The sequence below is a fragment of the Homarus americanus genome, unplaced genomic scaffold (genome assembly GCF_018991925.1).
Source record: "Homarus americanus isolate GMGI-L3 unplaced genomic scaffold, GMGI_Hamer_2.0 scaffold34701, whole genome shotgun sequence".
NCBI classification, from domain to species: Eukaryota; Metazoa; Arthropoda; class Malacostraca; order Decapoda; family Nephropidae; genus Homarus; species Homarus americanus.
Genome location: NW_024726820.1, coordinates 96,119 through 119,454, shown reverse-complemented (window position 1 = coordinate 119,454; position 23,336 = coordinate 96,119). Strand labels below are relative to the sequence as shown.

At 39.4% G+C, this 23,336-nt stretch overlaps 1 protein-coding gene across 7 annotated transcripts in view; it reads left to right on the top strand.

Annotated features, from left to right (window-relative positions):
- Positions 1 to 23,336, top strand: part of LOC121865701 (eukaryotic translation initiation factor 4E-binding protein Mextli-like) — a 79,766-nt gene that overhangs the window by 37,147 nt on the left and 19,283 nt on the right. For 6 of the 7 annotated variants that reach the window (XM_042365226.1, XM_042365227.1, XM_042365228.1 and 3 more), the window contains exons 2-10: positions 12,373 to 12,454; positions 14,382 to 14,522; positions 14,964 to 15,130; positions 15,717 to 16,008; positions 18,525 to 18,596; positions 20,610 to 20,670; positions 20,837 to 20,976; positions 21,984 to 22,132; positions 22,905 to 22,987. In XM_042365226.1, the coding sequence (XP_042221160.1) occupies positions 12,373 to 12,454; positions 14,382 to 14,522; positions 14,964 to 15,130; positions 15,717 to 16,008; positions 18,525 to 18,596; positions 20,610 to 20,670; positions 20,837 to 20,976; positions 21,984 to 22,132; positions 22,905 to 22,987 (1,187 nt within the window). The remainder of the gene's footprint in view (positions 1 to 12,372; positions 12,455 to 14,381; positions 14,523 to 14,963; positions 15,131 to 15,716; positions 16,009 to 18,524; positions 18,597 to 20,609; positions 20,671 to 20,836; positions 20,977 to 21,983; positions 22,133 to 22,904; positions 22,988 to 23,336) is intronic. The other variant, XM_042365225.1, reaches the window with a different exon arrangement.

Sequence of the window (23,336 nt, the reverse complement as noted above, 5' to 3'; positions counted from 1 at the left end):
CATCCGTCACATAACCTCCCCAACGTGGACAAATATGCCGACTGTTTGTAATCAAGCTTAGGATATTGAGTTACAGTAAAGAGAAGTTTTGTATCGAAATATCATGGAATCTTTTCGGGGATTGATGCGTTATTTTTGGATAGCAGTAGTGCTTTATATATTCCCAAGTACATTTACATCAAGCACATAAACTGAAATCTAAAGCCACAAAATCATATCCATATTATAACAGCTAAGAGCAAGGATATTGAAATGAAAACAATTTATAACATTATTTATACGTACCAGACTGCCACGAGCCTTGACCAACCATTATTATACCGAAACGGAAATTGAGGCAGCATTAATTACGTAATCATTAATGAAACCATCTCTTATTTAACATGATCCATCTTGGTACAGTTCTGCTGGACATCAAAACAATCTGTGGCAAATTTTCATTATTAGCCTCAAAAATAGGTGTTGAAATAATATCATTGAGTATTATTAACCATTACATGAAGAAGCTACATCTATGTGCTATATTGACTAAAAACAATTAATCTACAAGGCAAATGTACTGTAAATTTGTGGTCTAAGACAATAATGCAAACATGGTAATAATTTACATCTTGGATCACATACAGTAGTACATAAATATATTTTAGCGTCTGTTCTAGTTTGTGAATCTGACAAATTATCTGTCCATGAATTGATGAATATGACTTTGTTTTTGTATATCTTATTTTTTTTAGTATATCTTATGTCATTAAACAAGATAAACAGTGACCCATATTTTCGCACTTGATCTCCACTTTTTATTTAATTATTATAAGTACTTGAAGTTGTAATGTGTTTAGAGAAGACGTGAGCGTTGTTTTATAATATATATGTATATGAATTTGTTATAAAAGGACACTGAACGACTGAACTATAACAAACTGAGACACGTTCTTTTAAGAGGATATCCTATTCCACACCGGTCTAATTAAAGAGCAGCAACATCCAACTCTCTAATGAATCAGTCTGTATGCCAAACTTGAAGACTGGGGTGGAGGTGTGGCCAGACAACCTGATCGTGGTGTAATCGCCTCAACACAGGACAAGAATGTCAGGTTAGAATGTTAGAAAATGTCACCGGCGGGTCAGTGAAAGTGTAAATTTTAATTGAAATGACGTGATTCGGTGTTAAAATACTGCACCTCTGAGTATCAGTCAAAATATTGAACATGCAACACAATGACTTGCCAGATGACAATGACACACTCCAGATGTCGGAGGGTTAGACTTGTTTTGCTCCGTTTCTTCCTGGGGGAATCGTATGTGACGCTCCAGACGCTATTGCTAGATGTCAAATCTGGTGTCGATGGCCTTACTTAACCTAACGCAACCAGTGTAATTAACCTAACGTAACATACTCTACTTTCCCTGACTAAAACGTGTCGATATTTGTAAAATGTCATTGTTTTTAATATAGTAATAATATAAACTTATGGTGCGTAAGAAAATGTGAAGCCTAGCGTAGGAAAAATCTTGCTGGTAGTAGATTTGTACAGCTGGAATGGAGGTTTGCTTCATCACTCAATAAATATCCACATACACGATTAACATGGGTTTCTAGCTCACGTTTATCCCTTAATTAAGATTACAGAGATATTTTTTAAACCAAGTATCCAAGAAATAAGGCAGTTTAACACGTTGCCATCCAGCTTCTCGCAGTTGGTAAAGTTTATGGTCGGCAGCTCGCCCGGCATGACGTGTTAAAGGAGTGAGTGTGTAGATGATGGTTTCGCTTTCTGGTTGTCGTAATGTGACGTTCGTTACGCAAGTGGAACGGTGGTAAAAAAAATAACAAAAAGAAACGGATGGCGCTTCTGTTTTGAGCTGTGGTGATCCAACTGTGTGAGCGCGTGTTTAGAGAGGGGAGGAGGGGCTGTCATCATTGGACTAGCCTAGCGGGGACTTCTACACTGATTTCTTTGTACAGGTAACAATAAGTGACTCCAATGCCCTACTCCCAGATTATAATCACCAGTATATGGTATATACAGTATACTGTATATAATTTAAGCTTGACGCAATTGATACTTTCGATGAGAGAATTTACGTGATTGAATTTTACAATTAACATGTTATCCGTGTAGTTATTTATGGAAAATATTTAAGGAGATATTGTCAGCAAAATATAACGTCTTACAATATGCATTTAATGGTGATTTGCAAAACTGTGAACGAGTGTGAAACCAGGGCGAGAGTTGCCTTATTTCTTGTATATTATTTAAGTAGAGAAAGTTCAATCGTGTTGGATAGAAAGTAAACTCAGAGAAATTTTGTATAATGTATGTTATAAATATGTCTAGAATAGTCAGCCGCAGGATTGTTTGGATGCTGTAGATGGCTAGAAAATATTTTATATACGACATATCCGTTGTACTGAATAAAGCGAGGGAAATTTTTTTAAAGTAAACCCAAAGCTGATAGTGATTCGTACAAGGGCTGTCACCATTATTATGTCCATAAACTGTTAAACACAAAGCTGATGGTGATTCATACAATGGCTGTCACCATTATTATGTCCAGAAACTGTCACAGCAAATTAGTGTCTACGATAATGAGTTGTCAGCTGAAGGTAGAGTCGTAGATGGTAGGTGTGGTGAAAGGTTACCTCATTCTCCGTGTTTGTTTTGTGGCGCAGCTTGACTCTTTCCTCGTCCACTTGACCTTTCGTGCCCGGGACCGTCTTCACTTTCCCTCACTGCTCTTTTATTTCAGGTGTGACAAGGTAATGTACATTTAATGAATATGTAGTGAAAAGAGCAGCCGGTGTTGGTATTTCCATGTAAGGTGTACAGTAAGATCGTGTTACTTGCTTCGTTCTGTTGGGATTTTTTTTTACCTTTGTATTGGATATGTAATCTGCTAGGGTTAAGTATCGCTTGTATATGTCTAATTACGATTTATATGTTAACTTTACTTAGTACACAACGGTTTCTATGTCAAGGTTTATTGGCACTATATACTGAAGACCCAGATATTTCACCAGGCGTTCTAGTGGTGATGATAATGACCAGGTAACAGGATACCTATAATTGTTTTTCTACATTGTGTCCTTATGAAGTGTAATTTGTCAGGGCGTATTCCTGTTGGCTATATTATTCTTATGTCATAATACTGTCTTCAACAGAGTCCCCCCACGAAAGACTAATAAGAAAAGTGAAGGCTCATGAAATTGGGGGAGATATTCCTAAATGGATTAATGTGTGGTTACAGGACAGGAAACAGCGAGTGAGCATTAACGGAAACTAAATCCGATTGGAGTAACGTGACTAGTGGAGGTCCCCAAGGCTCAGTACTTGAACCATTATTATTTATTATATACATACATAGACGACATAGATATCGGCGTAGACAGCAACATAAGTAAATTTGCTGATGACACTAAAATAGGACGTGTAACTTAATCTGACGAGGGCTCCGCAAAACTACAGAAAGATTAAAAAAAATCGAATGGTCTGAAAAATGGCAGCTGAAATTCAATGTGGACAAATGTAAAGTACTTTGTCTAGGAGATGTAAACAGAGAAATTAGATACCCGATGTACAACGTTGTTATAGAGAAATCCGACTGTGAGAAAGATTTAGGAGTAATGACAAGTCGGAATCTTAAGCCAAGTAAACAATGTGATTTGCTCGAAACAAGGCTAATAAAGTACTTGGGTTCATACAAAGGAGTGTTAGTTACAATACTAGAGAGGTCATCCTAAAACTATACCTTGCGCTTGTGAGACCTCACTTAGATTACACAGTTCAGTTCTGGTCACCGTATTACAGAATGGATATAGAATCCTTGGAAAGAATTCAGAGGAGAATGACGAGACTAATCCCGGGCATTAGGAACCTTTCGTACAGAGACAGGTTAAAGCGTCTTAATTTGCACTCCCTCGAGAGACGAAGAGCGAGGGGCGATATGATAGAGGTGTACAGGTATAAATGGAAGTCAGGGCTAAACAAAGGGGACATTTCAAAGGTTCTCAAACTATCCAACCAGGAGCGAACTCGTAACAATGGTTTTAAATTAGACAAATTTAGATTTAGGAACGAAATAGGTAAACACTGGTTTGGAAACAGAGTAGTGGATGAATGGAACAAGTTACCAAACATCATCATTAACTCGAATACGCTGGATAGCTTCAAACAGGTTGGATGGATGAGCGATAGGGGTTGGGTGTAAATGGGACTGACTGCCCAGTATGGGCCAATAGGCCCGCTGCAGTTTCCTTCATTCTTCTGTTCTTATGTTTGAGTGGGTTCATTGCATTTCGTGTGTTAAGGTGATTGAGATGTATTTTTTGTATTTTCCGCTGTACCAAGACGCAGAACCATCAGTATATCTTTCAAGAAGAAAATACTTGTTTACTGCAGTTATAATGAGCGTTTGTGTACAATCTATATCGCGCGCATGACTTAGTTCTCAACCGTGTGTGACCGGGAGTGCAGTATGTTTCCACGCAAGATATGCCTGTAGACCCACCATTATGTGTGTTATCGAGTCCCGAGTGTTTAAAATATACTCTAGTGTCTAATACTACTTTGTCATCACGAGTCTTGTGTACGAAAGAAAAAAGTCAGAAATATACAGTATACTCTTCGTCACCATGAGTTGTGTACGAAACAACATCCGACATACACACACACAAGAAGTGGCAACGTGTCGACCGCAAATTGTTTTTTGGGGGGAGGCTGCCAGTGTCCGCGAGATGGTGGGCTGTGGCGTGGCGTCTACTGTACTGTATACACCATGCGTTGGAGTCTTGACTTATTTGGCCATACATTTAATAAACGTAATTTTGCGTGTATGTGTGTATATGCCCTGTATATATACCTAAAAAGTGCTACATCGACACTCACCTAGGAGACTCAACCGTGACGTGTGGACAAGTACCGCCCGAGAGGGTGTACAAACCTTTGGGGTTGATTGATGACGCACCGAGACAGACGAGCGCTGACAGCATCATCGAGACGCTGCCGCCGCCTCCCCACACTGGACGTACACCTCCACACGTGCAACTGTATGTGGACGGTTCCATGTTGGCCTCTCGAGCCACCTTAGAGCTGACCAACACACACACACACACACACACACACACACAAGAGTTACAAATACCGATTGCTGCCAACTTTGAGCACCTGCTATGACTCAACTTAGCACCTGTAAGAATATTATCTTGAAGTTTTAATTTGGCGATTTTATTTCTGGGGTGGCCGGCCACACCAGTTTAAGCAGCCCCTTCTTCCCTGAATTTAGCGAACCTGAATTTTACAATAAAATGAGACTATTCATTCATACATTCGATTATTTATTTAATGTTAGATTCAATCATATCATATTTACTTGTGTTTATTGATTTTCCTTGTTTTTTTAATTTGTTTATTAAAATATATTTTATTTATTACTTTTCTTTAGGTATTTTACCATAAATCACTTTTCGGATCACCTGGACAAAACCCCATCGAAGTAATTACCTTCGGACCATTTACTCTTGGTGCCTAGGGAGGCCAGCAAAGGTTGGGGGGTCCAGCACGTGTTTACAGAGCGAGACTTAGGATTAAAGATTATACTCTGATGTCTACTCACGCGATCCCGTCCACACGAGTAGCGTTGACCTAAGATAGGGGGGGGGGGTCCTTGAACTTTGATTTGATTAGCTTTTTTGGTCTGGTTAGGTTAGGAAGTGAGGGTTGGATTAGGTTAGGTGAGGTCAAATTAGATCAAATGAGGGTTAGGATAGGTTTGGTGAGGGTTAGATAAAAGATAAACTGAAGGTTAAAGTTAAGTTAATTGAGTTCAGGTTTAATTTAGCATAGGTTAGATTAGGTGAGGGCTAGGATAGGTTAGATTAAGTATAGTCTGGCATAGATTAGATTAGGTGAGGGCTAGGATAGGTTAGGTTAAGTGTAGTCTGGCATAGGTTAGATTAGGTGAGGGCTAGGATAGGTTAGGTTAAGTGTAGTCTGGCATAGGTTAGATTAGAACATAAGAAAGTGGGATACTGCAGGAGGCCGACTGGCCCATACAGGGCAGATCCCTTTCACACCCATCCCAGCACTTCCATGTGCCTATCAACTTCGTCTTGAAGCTCCCTAGCGTCCCCGATCCTACTATAGCACTCGGTAGCCTATTCCACATATCCACAACTCTATTACCAAACCAGTGCTTGCCTATATCCTTTCTGAATCGGAATTTATCTAATTTAAAGCCATTTGTTCTAGTTATTTCGTTATTACTGAGCTTCAGAACATCTTCCATTTTACCCTTGTTAATCCCACTTACCCACTTGACACCTCTATCATATCTCCCCTAACTCTACGCCTCTCTAATGAATGTAAGCCTGCTTTTCAGTCTTTCTTCATATGGAAGGTTTCTAATATTATGGATCATTTTGTCATTCTTCCTTGTACTCTCTCCAAAGAATCTATGTCCATTCTATAATAAGGACACCAGAACTGAACCGCATAATCCATGTGTGCCTCACTAATGCTAGGTAAAGTTTCAAGATAACGTCAGCAGTTCTGTTACTCACAGACCTAGATATGAACCCAAGAACTTGTTTGCCTTGTTGCGAACGCTAATACATTGTTTTCTAGGTTTCAAGTCGTTGCTAACAAATACACCTAGATCTTTTTCACAAACTGAGTTTTCTATTTCCGTGTTACCTAGTTTATACTTAACGTTTGTATTCGTCTTCCCTATCTGTAGTACCTTGCATTTATCAGTATTAAAATTCATTTGCCAGTCTACTGACCACTCATGTAAGGTATCTAGATCTCTTTGAAGGTGTTCAAAGTCACTGTCTGAATTTATCACTCTCCCCATTTTGGTATCATCTGCAAATTTACTAATCCTACTAGTTATGCCTAAATCAAGATCATTAATGAATATAACAAACAGCAGAGGGCCTAATACAGATCCCTGGGGAACTCCGCTTTTGACCGCACCCCAGTCTGACTTTAATCCATTTATGCTGACTCTTTGTTTCCTACCACTTAACCATGACCTAATCCATTTTAATACTGATCCACCTATTCCATGTGCTTCTACCTTCCTTATCAATCTCTCATGAGGGACTCTATCGAATGCTTTACTGAAATATATATAAATTATATCATATGACTTATCATTATCTACCGCTTCATTTACTTCTGAGAAAAAGCTAAGCAAATTTGTGAGACAAGAACGTCCCTGGGTGAACCCGTGCTGAGATTAGGTGAGAATTATACTCAGATTAGCTTACACGTAATATCAACTCTGGTACTTTATTCTGCTTCGTTATATTGTTTACACGATGGCTGACCCAACACAGTGGTGACCAGGAACACGCCCCTGGTCTATGTATAGGTAACGTGAGATGGGTGTAGGGGCGCTGGTGGGTGTGGGCGGGGCAGGGAGGGTGTTTGTGGTAGTGGGCGGGGCAGGGAGGGTGTTTGTGGTAGTAGGCTGTAGATTCACCCTACCCAGCTTATATCACCTTAAGATTAACCACCCTAACACCACTTGGAGGATTAGGTTAAGTTAGGTTAGCGTTTTGGGTGGTTACTCTTCAGGTGAAAGATGCTTGAGAGGCGAATCTTTAGGTAGGTATTCCTTTGAGGGCGTGGGCGGGGCCTAGTACAGACAGTGTGGGCGCCGCTGGTCGGGGTGAGCTCATCGTTGACGTAATGTACAGTATCCCGTTAGCCCCCGCTCCCTCAAACATTAGCAGCTTCACACAGGCCCCATTGATGATAACTAACACCACCAGCTAACAGTTGCTCTAGGTAAGATGTTCACAGAAAATTCAATTAATCTCCCATACTAATGTCGGCTGCTATAATTGGTATGAAGATTTTAATTTCTCGCTAATTAATACTTGAAGCCTACGGGGAAATTAATATATGTTATTTATGTTTTTATTCATTATTTAAGCAGGTGTTAGTATCGCGTGGCCATTAAACTCTTTAAATATTTTCCGGGAGTCTAGAAGGCAAAATAAAGATGACACTGAGAGAATTGTTATTGTGAAATTTGTGACAGTCTGGACGCTGTTGTCATCTGGAGTACACAAGTTATCAGAGCGGGCAGTGACACGCCCCAGCAGGTGGAGCAACAGCAGCAGCAGGAGGTGGTGGAGAACATTTATTTATTTTATAAAGTGGTTAGTCATGTCATCAAGTTCCCGCCACTGCACCCAGAGAGAATTTTTTTTGCTTTGCTCAGTTGAAATTTGGACCATTCTCATAATATTGTGATGAATTAAGAACATTTGATTAGCTATATAAAAAGTAATGTGACTAACACACTTGACATAATAAAACTCCTGTAGCATTAAATCAATAAGAAGCAGTAGTTCAATTAGATCGTAAAACACATGACGTCATATTTTACCAGACTAAAGTTCCAGAAGTGGTGATGAATTAGATAAACAGAAAGAAACCAAGATAAACATGGAAATTCCAGTGTATGTATGACTTCCCATCTGTTCAAATAGCAGGAAATAACATAGAAGGAAAAACAACCTTGTCAAATAAACTTAAATCATTGTTATGGAAGAGCCATGGCAAGGCAACCACAGAACATGTGATCAGTGAATAATACTGTTAAATTATGTGTGTTCCTACTCTACAACACACACACACACACACACACACTAAGGCCTCTCACACGCCTAACTTCAAGGCGTGTAATAAGCTAAGAGTGGGTTAGTCAAAGTAGGTAGATAGATGCCTTGGGATTAGTAGCGTTGATTAATATTGTGGTAATCTCATTCTCCTTTTGTTCAGATGAGGTTACAAAGTTGATGTTATTTATTGTATTACCTTTATTATTGTTATTATTACTACTGTTACTATAACGGGATTTTTCATTGATCGTCTTTAGTTGGTGTTTGAAAATTGTGAATAGAAATTGAGTTAGAATATTTATGTGTTAAGGCAGATCCGCAGACCTAGTGTTCAGTGTTAACTCTGGAATGTCAGTGGTAGTGTGTCAAGGTAATGTTACAACTACAGTATACTTGTACCAGTGTAAGCGGCCGTTAATTTTGTTCTCAACTCAAATGCTTCTGTTCTTGTCGGCATATATCCTTGAAGTTTATTTGTATTTTTTCAGCTATATTTGGAAACGTTACATGTGGTGCTCATTAAAATGCTTTGGATATTTTCAGAGTAATACATTTGCTTCATTATAATTGGATTCGTACGTGACAAACAAAGTGGACGGTATCGAGAAACTTCTAGAGAAGGATTAAGCTTATGGCTTAGTATGGAGTTTTTAAGCCATATCTGGAAACAATGATTCTGTGATGTATATAAGGGGAGTCTTGGCTCTCTCACCCAAGTCATGTAATTATGGTGGAACCGCTACTGCAGTGAAGCCTCCCCTATCACCTGCCTGTGGTCATGCTATGTCGACCGCCTGGCAACTTCTCCCGATCCCTGCAGGCTGACATTGTCTTCCCTTATGGGTGTCTGATTATACGATAGGTTACGATGCACATTTCTGACACAGTGTGAATATAGGACAAGTAATACATATGCGTGAATTTGTTTTATATCATTTTATACTTGAAATTACTGCCAAAAATTTAGTGGTCAATACAGGTATGTTGACACTCGGGAAGAGTTGCCAGTGATGATAAATAACACGCTTTTAATTCGCAACTCCAAATAATTCCTTGCTTCCAAGCTACTTGCAGGACTTCAAAATAAATTCTTCATTCTGTTATCAGTTTTAATTAGCATTCAGGCATTTCGCTTTCCATAGACATTCCATACACATGCACCGGCCTCTTAACTAGAGTAAATCAGTTCTCTTATGTCTTGAATATGAGACACATTCGATATGTTGTATGTCTAAGATAAATGTTGATGGTGATAGTATACATGTCTGAGTTTATACTGTTGGGTGAGTGGTGGGATTGGCATGCAGCTTCCCACGGATGGCGGCGGAGGGCGTGAGTCAGCCGCTCCCAAGGATGGCTCTCCTCTGCTTGTTTGTCCTCTTTTTTTTCTTTAGGTTCATCACAAAGAACCCTCACTGCTGCATTGCACTCTTAACATGGCAACTCATCTGTGTCTGCACTTGTTGAACTTAGTAATTGGTTTACTGCCAAACAATTCCGTAACTACAACCAAATTGACTTCCACAGTACAAAGTGGTATAACCAACACTACCGACCAGGGAATTGACCCACATTATCCTTTATTTAGACTTCAATATGTATATATTTTCGCCCTTTTCTCATTCAGTACACATGTTGGGGCCCGGGATGTACAGTAGAGTTTACCTGACGTGTTAAGCTGGTGTGTTATAACGCTTTAGATTTTTCACTTCTCATGTTTACTAACTGTTGGCTTAGTCATTCAGATGTGTTTAATACATGTGCCAGTGTCTTAGGTCTGGCCTGAATCTGTCAATATCTCTGGCAGTTTAATTCTCACAACTCTTAGCTCTGGTGGCGATCATTTCTTTAACCACTTCACTATGAGGTTCGAAATAATACTGTAACCGTGAATTAGTCCAATGAGTAAGATATTTGGACACCTTGAGACTAGTACAATGTCTGAGTACAATGATTTGATTTCTTGTGTACGATGTCTTAACGTTCTTTAATAATATGACTTGTACTCTTGAGACGCTGACATTATATTCAGGTCAAGTCATCGCCCACAAGAGGTTACTGAAGCTGTGCCCTCGAGTGGAGCGGCCATCAGGCGTCTGTAGACCAGCTTAGTTTAATAGCCAGCCCATCTTAAGACGTTTAGTGCCGGATTAACCATGAGGTACTTGAGGTACTGGCCTCAGGCCCCCGACTCTAAGGGGCCCCCAAATCCAAACATTCTCGAAGATGAAGTGTATAAAACATGAACTTCGCTCAACGATGTTCTAGCAACGTCTCAATTTTCTGTCTCTTATAAACATTAAATGTGTTATTTTGCAGAAGCTTAATATTGATGAAATCTTTGATAAATTTGGGTATATTTTGTTCTTGTTATTTATATGTACCTTGAGGGTAGGGGGCCCTGTGCCTCAGGCCCCTATTAAGCTTAATCCGGCCCTGAGGACGTTCTCAATCCATTGACGGAATTTTAGTACTCCGAGTGAGGTAAGAGTACTATTAAAGTCTTTATGATATATGGACCAATGACGCAGTGATGTGAGAATTTAAGTTAATATTTTATCATTAATTTGTGGTAAATATCTAGATCTTCCTCACATCTTTCTTTCATCTTTGGTGCGTTTGAAATTAGCTGAAAACATTTTGTAAGTCATCGCATCAGTTAGATATTTTAATTTTCTAAATAATTTATGATCGCAGACAGACATTTATTTGTATGAGAGAATAGCATCTGATCTGGAATAAAGTATTAAAAAGAGATTTAGTAAATATTGTATGTTAAGTAGGGAAAACAAGAAGTAAGAGAATAATATATATTTTTTATTGTTATGCACACACAGCAAAAAATTCACCCGGAAATGAGGAACCGCGGCAGCATGGGATTAACTACAGGTCCTAATCTGGTCAGGCTGGTTAACTCAACCTTGTGATTTATGAACGTCGTCACAGAGCTTGACCTCACATACCGTCACCCAACTAAGCTATGGTGGTGACCTTTGTGAGGCTTAAGTGGGTCGGCTGTACAGTTCAGAACCTGACAACTGCGACACTTCCTTGTAAAATGATCTTAATGATAAGGGATTTGGATCACCTGAAGACTAGCCCCCAAACTTATTTAACCTTGCGTTATATACCTCCATTTATGCAGCCTGGGGATTAGGTAAAGTGGGGTTAATGTTAAAATGGTTAATCTTAAAAACAATAAACTGGGTTAGGTTAGGTTTGTGTACGATAATCGTTAATTTGAAGTTAACCATTTGCCAGTTGGCGTAATGTGTGTGTTAGGTTAAACTTTGGTAGTTTTAATTAACCACAAATATATATACATCTTTTCAAACGTACACAAAGTAAAACATTTATATAATTATGAGTCGCCATATTTACTTCAGAAACTTAACTCGGTAGTGTTCGAAACCAACCCGCAAGATACATGAAATCCCACCCCCAGCTTTTATGCTTCCCCCCCCCCTCCCCCCCCCACAACTGCATGGCATGTCCTGTGTATGCCTTGTCCGTCTTTCCCCTTCCATCTCCCCCTCCCGTCATTCTCCGCCTTCCTATCTCCCACCCTTAACCTTCCCTTCCCACCCTTAACCTTCCCTTCCCACGTATTATTATGGTGAAATAAGCAGAGGTGTCTTGGAGGAGGTAAAACTTGTTGATGTTTTTTTTAATTTATTTTCGTTTTGGTAATGAGTGTTGGTAGGAGGAGGCGTCTCATGATAACTTTTCTTCGGCAGATGGGGATTCCAATGAAGAACCGGAAGGGGAAGGTGGAGAAGCCCCGACCTCTGAAGATCTGCACATTAGGGGACCAGTCCAGTGAGTATAATGCACCTACCTAGCCTGTTAGCTGCCTGGGGTTATTATTACTATTGATTTTTGTTATTATTATTATTATTGATTGATATTATTAGTGTTATTGATCATTGTTATTAATGTTATTGGTAGTTGCAGTAGTTTGGTTTGTGTACATTACTGATGGGTGCGGTTGGTCGAGTGTAAATACCTATTCCCTCCTGTCCTAAGAGTTGCTAGTTTGATCCCAGGTCATTCCTAGTCTATCCCTCTGTATAAGTCAAGAGAATGGTGTGTATCTGAGTACAAGGTGAGAACTAAGAGGCTTAATATTTCCTAGTTCATTGCACAGCTAGTAGCGGCTTGGCGATTCGATTTCACCAGGCAGCAGACTGGGTGTAATTTTTATATGACCAGATTACAAGCCGCGCCAGATTACTGTGCGACACGTAACCTCCTCCTGGCAACCCCCCCCTCCCTCCCCAGCCTTCCCTCGCACCTCCGCCACCAACACCTCTCTCTGCATGACGTCCCGCCCCCAATGTCATTCTGTCAACCTGGACTTACCACCCACCCCTCACTGCCCTGTTCAATACCCCTCACTTGCCTTACCCTCTCCACCACCCCTCACTTGCCCTACCCTCTCCACCACCCCTCACTTGCCCTACCCTCTCCACCACCCCTCACTTGCCCTACCCTCTCCACCACCCTCCTTCCCCTACCCTCTCCACCACTCCTCACTTGCCCTACCCTCTCCACCACCCCTCATTGCCCTACCCTCTCCACCACCCCTCACTTGCCCCTACCCTCTCCCACCACCCCTCACTTGCCCTACCCTCTCCACCACCCCTCACTTGCCCTACCCTCTCCCCACCCCTCACTTGCCCCTACCCTCTCCCACCACCCCTCACCCCTACCCTCTCCCACCACCCCTCCTTGCTCTCCCTCTCCACCACCCCCTCACTTGCCCTACCCTCTCCACCACCCCTCACTTTGCCCTACCCTCTCCCACCACCCCTCACTTGCCCCTACCCTCTCCACCACCCCTCACTTGCCCTACCCTCTCCCACCACTCATCAATTGCCCTACCCTCTCATCACCCCTCACTTGCCCTACCCTCTCCACCACCCCTCACTTGCCCTACCCTCTCCACCACCCCTCACTTGCCTACCTCCACCACCCCCTCACTTGCCCTACCACTCCCTTTGCCCCACCCTCCACCACCTACTACCCTCTCCACCACCCATCACTTGCCCTACCCTCTCACCACTCATCAATTGCCCTACCTCTCCATCACCCTCCTTGCCCTACCCTCTCCATCACCCCTCCACCCTTCCCTCTCCACCACCCTCACTTGCCCTACCCTCTCCCACCACCCCTCACTTGCCCTACCCTCTCCACCACCCCCTCACTTGCCCTACCCTCTCCACCACCCCTCACTTGCCCTACCCTCTCGCCACCCCTCACTTGCCCCTACCCTCTCCACCACCCCTCACTTGCCCTACCCTCTCCACCACCCCCTTATCCCATGTCTTACTTGACCATATATAATTTGTATATATTTTTATATTGTATCATTAAAAATTATGAAATTTCGGTTTGATATTTATTCTCAGTTTGGGTCCAAAATTCAGATACGTACATCAAGACACAATTCAGTACTAAAACTCATAGTCCAGAACCTATTACCATTAGTAACAGTTGTAAGCCAGAATGAAAAAATAAATGTTAATTCTCTCCCTTAAACACCAATCGACTTTGTTGTGTCTTGTGGATCTGGTCTTGATTTTATTAATATTTATACCAATGAATCTCTTGTAATTATTTCTCACTATTGTGTCGAGAATGGTGCCTTGTGTGTGTGAGCTAACAAGTATTTCCTTATGGTGTATCTTTAACAGCTGGTAATTCGACTAATGTACATATTAATTACTGTTTTTTTTATCACCAGTGGAAAGTGTTCTCTCAGAAATGGACTCGGTGGCTCAGAGTCTTAACTCCACCACCTGTGACCGCACTGTTTACCCAGCCATCGTAGCTCTCTGTGAGAACCTCAAGATGTTTGGACCACAATTGGAAAATGTTTATAAAGGTTAGGGATCCTTAACTGCTGTTACTGTCTCACTCCTCCTTAACTCTGCTGTGTAACTCTTGGTGTTTTATGAAGCATTTTTCTGAGGGTTGAGTTGAATTGCCATAATGAATTAACTGTGATGATTAGTCTTATTCATCATGATTTGCTCTGTAGTCCATCACATGTCACTACTATTTATCTTGTCTTTATGTTAGAGCAGGGGTCACCAAACTTTTTTCACAGTGGGCCGGATAACTGAAAGAATGACGAGCGCGGGCCGCATAATCATTCTGTTCAATACTTGCAAGCCAGAACGAAAGCTCTGGTAACGTCAGAGCGTAGGCGGAGCTACCACGAGCCGGGGAAGGACTTGGGATCCGGCCCGCGGGCCGTAGTTTGGTGACCCCTGTGTTAGAGGAATGGATACTTGTATAGTTATTTTTGTATTCTTCTACACAGATCAACTAGACAAGTGCTACATATCTCTCCGTAATGGTTGCCGTGACGATCGTTTGAGTCTAGCAGCTCGTTACCGACTCCTTGAGGTGATAGAACTTCGAGCAATGCACTGGCAACCCAATGAGAACCTTATCAACTATTACAAACAAAAATTAGTGCAGATAGAGGTAAGTTACTCACAGTAGTTGCATCAGCTTGCTCTCTCTGTACCAGTCCTCACTCATTTGTCCACTGAAAGAACTTGTGACCAGCAGGGCGAGTAAGTCAGTGATTGAACAAGTCTTAGCTGGCAGCCCCCCACCCCTTAGTGGCGATAAATCGAGAAAAATCAACTTTTCCAAAAAAATTAATAATAAAGAAAAACATTCTGGAACGTCACCTGGGGCCTAAGGGTTGAATCTGACTAATATCATGGACATTTTGAAGCCATATGCACTTGATATTAGGAGATATATTGAGGTCAATAGTAATTAATTATTTTTTACTATATAAAAATGCCTGAGTACAATACTGCATTATAGAAAAGTATTAAATTTTTCTGGTGAAAGGGGGGGGGTTCCAGGACCCCTTCCCCCCCACCCAGATCTGCCCTTGCCAAGCGAGCCTTTACCTTTGATATCTTAATACAGTTTAGTAGTATTGTGCTGTATGTATCTTCTCATAAATCAAGGTCAATTTTTCAAGCCATCCCATACCTTTGCCCCTCTAGTCTGGGAATTAGAAGGTTCACTATAAAGCATCAATGTTTGGCAGGCGGAGGAAGCAGCCCTCGATGACCAGCAGCCTGACACACCTGGAACCATCATGACACCAACCAGCACTCCACAGATGATGATCCCTGGCCTTCAGCAGTACCAGCAGACTATGTACAACCAGCAGCACCAACAACAGCAGCAGAATCCCGCACCTCACCCCCCAACACCCACACTGCTCGGACCAGGAGAGTTAATCAGAAGTTCTGGAAAGTTCGCCAAGCCGACCAGGATCCCTGGAAAGAACTATTGCAAAGATGAGGTGGTGATTCGAAATGCAGATTCTGGCAAAGGTAAAACTTAATTCTCATTCCTTCCTTCACCATTTTAAAGATGGGGGCACAGTATTGTCATCATAGTATCTTGGCTTTCTTTCATTTATTGTAGGTTTGTAAGGGTAACTTTGGAGTACTGTTTTGGAGACTTGATTAATATTTGCCTATTTTTAAGGCCTAGGGGCTGAGAGTTATGAAATTTTGGGGGGCGACTTTTTATATTTTTATTTATGCATATACCTATACTTTCTTTTTATTTCAACCTTTATGGCATGTCATGATTAAGGAAAGAATTGCTTTGCCTTTGAATTAGATATGCAGTACAGTAGACCCCCATCCAATCCACGGACTTATGTCTCTACAGAACCCACAGATCGAATTACACTAATATTCCACGGACCCAAAATTTTCACTTGAACCCCAAACACAATTATTGGTATTTTCAATTGATGTGATGTCTAAGTCCTGATGGGTCGTGACGCTAGTGAGTCTTGATGGTGCACTTTTAACTTGGTGATCAAGTCTTAATTTAACATAATAATTTGGTCTAGTAAAGAGTCCCAAGTAATAATGTACTTTATTGCACCCTAAATTATAATACTATATCTCAAATTTAATACAAAAAATCACATATTTTATACAGTATTATCAAGATCAGTTAGACTTGTGTGTATGGGAAGGGTTCTGAAAAGGATAAATCTCTTCTCACATAAACGGACATCGTGTAGGGTCTGTAGACTCACCAGTGTATTGGCTGAGGATTAGCAGATTGATATGTAGATTGGGCGGGTTACTGCATGTTTTGTTACTTTATAATTCACAGAACCTTTTTTTATATATACATTATTATAATTTATTGTACCATAGTTTTATTAGAGTTTGTGTGCAATTTAAGATGAAGCAGATTGGTACATTAACCCCTGAAAGTATTGTTAAAGGGAATTGAATATTTTGCATGTATACACCTACAGTAGTTGATATTTTCTTTTTTAGACGTGGTGCTTATGAATGTTAAAGAGTTATATATTTGCTTTTATATAGTACAGTATATTAAAACTCAAATGGTAATAGACAGTAGGACACATGATATAATATTTATTTTCTCACAGATTCGAGGTAAGGTATTTTACATGTGGGTGCAGTATTGTAGATGGAATGTGTATTTATGTATGTTTCTAGTCTGAAGGATATCAAAACACTATTCTTCATTACTGTTACTGGTATGAATAATGTCAAGTAGTCAAGTTCATCTGGTGATTAATGGACAAATGGAAATTTAATCTCATTTTTTATTTTTTTTTTTACAAATGAGAGAGTGAAAAAGGAGAAGCTGTTTGTATTCTTTCCATGTCTGTATTGGCATTGATGCGGACTAAGGCTTATGGTCACACCTTCAGTACTGGTGGTAGATACAGTTTGTGATCAGACCAGTGTAATGTTGTGTCTTTATTGTTGACAGTCATTAGATGTGACACTTAAATGATAATTTTGACTGTTTACCTAATAATTTTTAGGCCTTTATTTTGTGTTTTAAGATTATTTATTTATTTATTTCAGTTAAAGCTGTACAGTAATATTAGTGTCATACCTAAGTTTGATAACTTTAAGATCACCTTTTTACTGTTTCTTACTCTATAATGTTGCCAATAACCCAAAATTTGAATACAGTAATACCTCAATATGTTTACTGTGTGAAATAGGTCTTTTACCGAGCCTTCGTTAATATGTTGACACTCGGCATTGAATAACTTACCGAGTACAGTATGTCTTGTATCAACAGTACAGTGTGGTGTGCTCTCTGTAACTCACTGTTTTGTACTGTAAACACATCATATTGTAAACAAAGATGATTTGTATTAAAATTTTTATTTATATTTTAGAGTAATGTGCAGTAAACTTTGGTGTAATGAGTAACTTCTGTGTTAATGGTCTTAAAGCAGCTGCTCACTCTATCACAATCCAAAGGTCACTCAACTGAATCTTAGTTTCTGTGTAAAATAATGGTAATAAATCCTAAGTTTGATTATGCCAAAACTTTGTTTGTCAAATATACCAACACATGTTGAGGTGTTACTGTAGAGGGTTATTGAACACTACGGAGGAGTTTGGGATAGAGCCGTGGCAAGTATGAGCATTAAACCTTCAACAAGACATCCATAAGGTTCATATGTGATATTTCTTGTTAATGGAGTATTTTAGATCCAGGTTTAGGGACAACTTTTTTGGGGAATTAGGCCACTAAAAATTTGAGGCTACTTTTGACACCTTTGCACATGACCCACCTGACGTAAAGGCAAAAAGGAGATGTCGTTATTACTTGTATGTGAATAGTTACCATGTATGATGACTCTCGTTACTGCTCAACAAGATTTCCTCAAGTCGTCTACTCTCACCTGTATGTGACCTCCTGTGATTGTGTTCTGTCTTCTGGTATAAAGTCGACATCTCTGATCTGTCTCTTGGTAAACTTAAGTTGACCTGCTGATCTGTCCACTGGTGACCTAAAGTTTGACCCACTCTGTCTCCTGGCACAGTTATGGGGATAAAGGGCAGGCGGGTTCACATGATTGAGGAGCTCTCTGAAACCATCATCTCATTCCAGAGAGGTAAAAAAAATAGATGCTGACCTCCCCTAACCTAGATTTGCTTGACTTGTGATACTTTTCAAATAAACAGTGTATTCTAGATGACTAAATAACCCTTGTGTTAAATGGTACACTTTAGTTATATAGGGTCAACACATCTTACAAGGAAACATGAACCATTAACACCAATGGTCTTGACTTTATTCCAAGACTAACTCGATAATTACGAGGATGAGGTGTTGGTGCTTCCTGTTGTTGTGGAAGAGGTGCTGGATCACCACACAGTATATGGTACAGACTGTATACTAGTTAACATTCTTTGAACCAAAATATCTTAGTGAAATGAAAACTTTTAAGGAATACACTGATTCTTTGAAAATGTTATCAGCCTCTTCAACTGACTGATAAGAACTATTAACCTGATAACCTTAGGAGTATGTAGTTAGGAAAAGGTATGTTGTACTACTAATTATGACTATATATATATATGTATGTTGTATACTAATAACTGCATCCAGAATCTGCAATCCCGTGTATATGCATGACGTGTATTGTACCTTTAGCTGTTCTGATTAACCTTTTTTTTTTACCTTTTCATTAACTTTAAGGTATACTTTAGTTATGTTGCCTTGTAGTGTTAATTTAGTTGTTATTATTTATGTTATTTCCTTGTTCTTATTTGTAGATTTTCCCCTTCATTAACATAACTCGTATCTTTAACCTTCATAATAACTTTAGCCTCAAGTACAGGGATTAACTCTCATAAGAACATTCTTCGTAGTATTATTGTCACATCTCCACATGGCCATTGGTGAAACAGTGCCACTAATGAATTTAATGTTATGGGTTCTCATTAGCTAGTGTTTAAATCCTAACTCTGTGCATGGCTACCGTCTCACACCTGTAATGCTGTACATGGCTTAACCTTTAATTATTTTAAGTTACTATTAAGGAGTTTGATTACTTTAATTGTTCTAAGCTTAACTTTAGTAGGTGTTTTAAGGTAATTTTAAGGGCAGGGTCTCACTACCTAAGGGTAAAAGTATTGTTTTATATATTTTTAAGTTTTAAGTTCAGTCAGTGTGTTGTATTTCACCTACCTTGTCAGTTTACTGTGGGGGTGTAAGTGAAGTGTAAAATGGCTGTTAGGAATGATACTGTGAGAGTGATTGACGAAGCAATTGATTGGTAATGTTTACAATGAGGACATGAATGATGAAGGAAAGGACTGATAATTTTAAACCCTCATATGTGGTTAGGTTAGGTTGCTTAAGATAGGATGATGATGTTAAGCTGTAGTCATTACCTCAGTTACTCAGCTACTGGCAGATGAGTTAAGAATGATAGTCAGTTATTAAGTGATAGATGGTTGAAAAATATGGACATCAGTCAGTCAGTCAATGATGGGAGAGTCAGGGAAGATAGATACTATCAATCAGTGGTGGAAGATTTAAGACAACCACTTCATCAGTATTTGAAGAATATTAAGTCAATCCATCAAACATTATTGGAAAGATAACAATTAATAGGTAAAACTAGTACCCGGTAGGTGTCTAAAGAGAATAATGAGTAATGATACCACAGACCAGTTCCTTTATGGTGAGGCTTAGATACTCGAGAATAAGATCTTAAGATATTCGGGAAGATCTTAGATATTTGAGGTGATTGAGGTGGTTAATTCTGAAGATGCTAATGAGTGGATGAAAGAATGAGATTGGTTTGATGAAATCTATGTAATTGGTTCAGGTTAGTTTATCAGTAAGGCGGAGTATAGTATTATATGTGTGTGTGGAGATATAGTTTGCTCGTGAGAATATACAAGAATATAAATGATCTGTTTAATGGAAGGACTTTCAGCATTAACTATGGACAATTAGAAATATTTCAAAATTTTAGACTGAGTTGTTTTGGAATATCTTTTTTATTAATGACACTTTTAAAGATTATGCATATACTGTGTTGGATTGCTTTAATTTTTGGGAGTTAGCCACCAGGTTTCCTTATAAGTTGATTTACCTGTGTTGTACCTCACAGTGGCTCCTGGTGCTCGGGAACGCCTCGTACAGATCACCGGTCCAGCTGAGGAAAACATTAAGTAAGTTTTTTATTTATTTATTCAAATTTTTTTTTTAAAGTTAGGAACGAATTATTGCCTTGTTCGTATGAAATAACTGATGCATCTTTCTCTGCTATAAATGTCATCCAGGAGTTAGGTAATAAATGTACAGTGGGTAAATTATGTGTATTTTTCCTCCTGTAAGTCAAGCTAGACATCTCATCGAGGAGACAATCCGACGCAATGCATCTCCCGTGCGTGGCGACGAGAGGGGGTCTATTTTCACATCATTCGGTGGGTCTTCCTCATCCATCTCGTCCCACACCTCTGATGAAACGCTGCAAGGTAAATACTTCTCATCTTTTTGAATGCACTTAAAGTATGGCAGCTGTTATAGTTTCCTATACAGTATACAGTACAGTATATTGTAGTCTCCCAAGTTCTGTCTTAATTTGCATTCCTTTAGTAAATTAATCACCACCATATTGGTAAAACCATATTTTAATTTTGATCAACCAACAAGATTTGCTTTTTCTATTATTTTTTTAAAACTTAACATTTAACAGTTTAATTAGAGTATTTCATGTGTTTCAGTGTATTAAATGAATAATTTTTAATCAGTACTATAACAAGTGTTGTTATAGAGTTTGTAGTTGGATTTTAGAACTCCAAGAAATAACTTTGGTGCAATTCGTCTTCCTGTGATAAAAATTAATATATTTTCTTCAGTGCTTCGGAAGCAACTGTCTCTTGACGAGGTGGCTCTCAGTAAGTGTAAACCAACAAGGTAGTGATGTATCCTGGGCTTAGATAAAAGAAATAGACATTAAAGCTTAGACTTAGGTTATGGTCATTGGAGGTAGAATTATTAAAACAAAGGTACAGTAATTTAATTAGGGTATATTGATTAAAATTATATTAGGGTAAATACAGTAGTAATTATTTAGATAATGTTTACAATGCATTATGAGCTTTTTTTATTTCTTACTTCCTACAGCTGTGAACAGAGCCTATTACTGTACCTGTAGTTGATTAGTGTTGCTCACATTATTTATACAGCAGGGAAATTTCTCTTTACAAAATACATAATACTGTACCTGTAGTTGTAAATGTTTGTATGAAGTGGTACTGTACTTAAGGTGTATCATATTTCTTTAAAAGTGTTCTTCTGTAATTAGCTGATTTAACATATTCTTTGTATGTCTTATGTATTCAGGTGTGTGTGTGTGTGCGTGCGTGTGTGTGTGCGTGCGTGCTTGCTTGCTTGCTTGAGTGTGTGTGCGCGCTATTACTGATCATTACCGAATGTTGCTCGTTGAAAGTCATTGTTTTCATAGTATTTGTCTCTGCTGGTTCACGGCGTACAGGTTCAAGTTCCAAGAGAAGCACCCTCGTGCACAGCCAGTCAATGGGGGACGATCCGATAGGGGAGTACCGCTACACTGTCACCCACGGCTCCGACACTCTCAGGCTCACCGGGAACAACTTGCATCTTGTCAGGGTCAGTAAACTTAATTTTATGCTTAGTAGATGTATGTTTGTACAATGAGAGAGAGTGAATGAAGAGAGAGTCATTGTAAACTTTCCTGTTTGTTCAAGGACTTACACTATTATATACTGTACAGGTACTAGCCATAGCTATTTGATCCCCAGCCTCTTTAAATAGTCTTTGTTTTCTGTACTGTATAAACATTTAGCAATAATCCTAATGTGCAAGGACTCAGATAGCCAGTACAGCATAGTTTGTGTTGATATACAGTACGTATTACAAATGTTAATAGCAAAGGTGTTGAGGAATCTACCTGTGTATGTGGGAGATGTACAGTGGCCATGTTGTGGTGTGGAGAAGTTGTTTCAGTCATCCTGTGTTTGGAAGGAACAATGAATCGGTTACTGTATATGTACTGTATTTACTGGATTGGCTTCGCAAAATGCAATTCTTCTGTTGAATTCGGGTAAACCATTGTTGCAGTATTACAAATATTGACACAAGTTCCTACTGATGCAAAGCAGTTGTAAATTAAATAAGTGTTAATTATTTGTTAATATTTATAAATTAACTCTTCTTTGCCATTACAGGGGTCCTCTTGAATTCAATACTGTACTAAGTGAGCATAACATGAGGAGGAGGTGTAGTGTAGTTTAGCTAGTGTACCCAGAGTAAAAGCTGTACTCAGATACATATGTTGTAATATTACCTCAAGTGCCCTTTTGCCTCTTTTTCACTGCCTTTGATGGTTAAATTAAAGGAAGTGTTTGTACTGAACCCACAGACTGCCAAACTGGTGCTAGATGAGTTCTTCAGTGGCGAGAAGAACTTGAACAACATTGCTGTTATTTGCACAGATACAGGCAGGTCAGTTCCCAGTCTACTTAGATGCAATTATTCCTTAATTAACATGTTAAATAAATATGCTTCTAAAATTATCCTGCTAAGGGAGAATTATGAAGTAAGATTAGTAAGCCCATCGAACATGTTGTGAAGGTGAGGATTGTATGTTTGAGAGAGATTGTGTAGCAAATATTATTGTATTAAGTGGTTAAGTCAGTGCTGTAATTGTGTATCAGGTAAACTACACCCCTGTACTTCTTAATGCTAATACTGTACTGTACATTTGATTGAAAATGTAAAGAAATTCTGGACTGTTTGTTACCTTGAAGAAAACAGGGACGGTGTTTCAAGATTTCCTTGCTGTGGTGAAAGC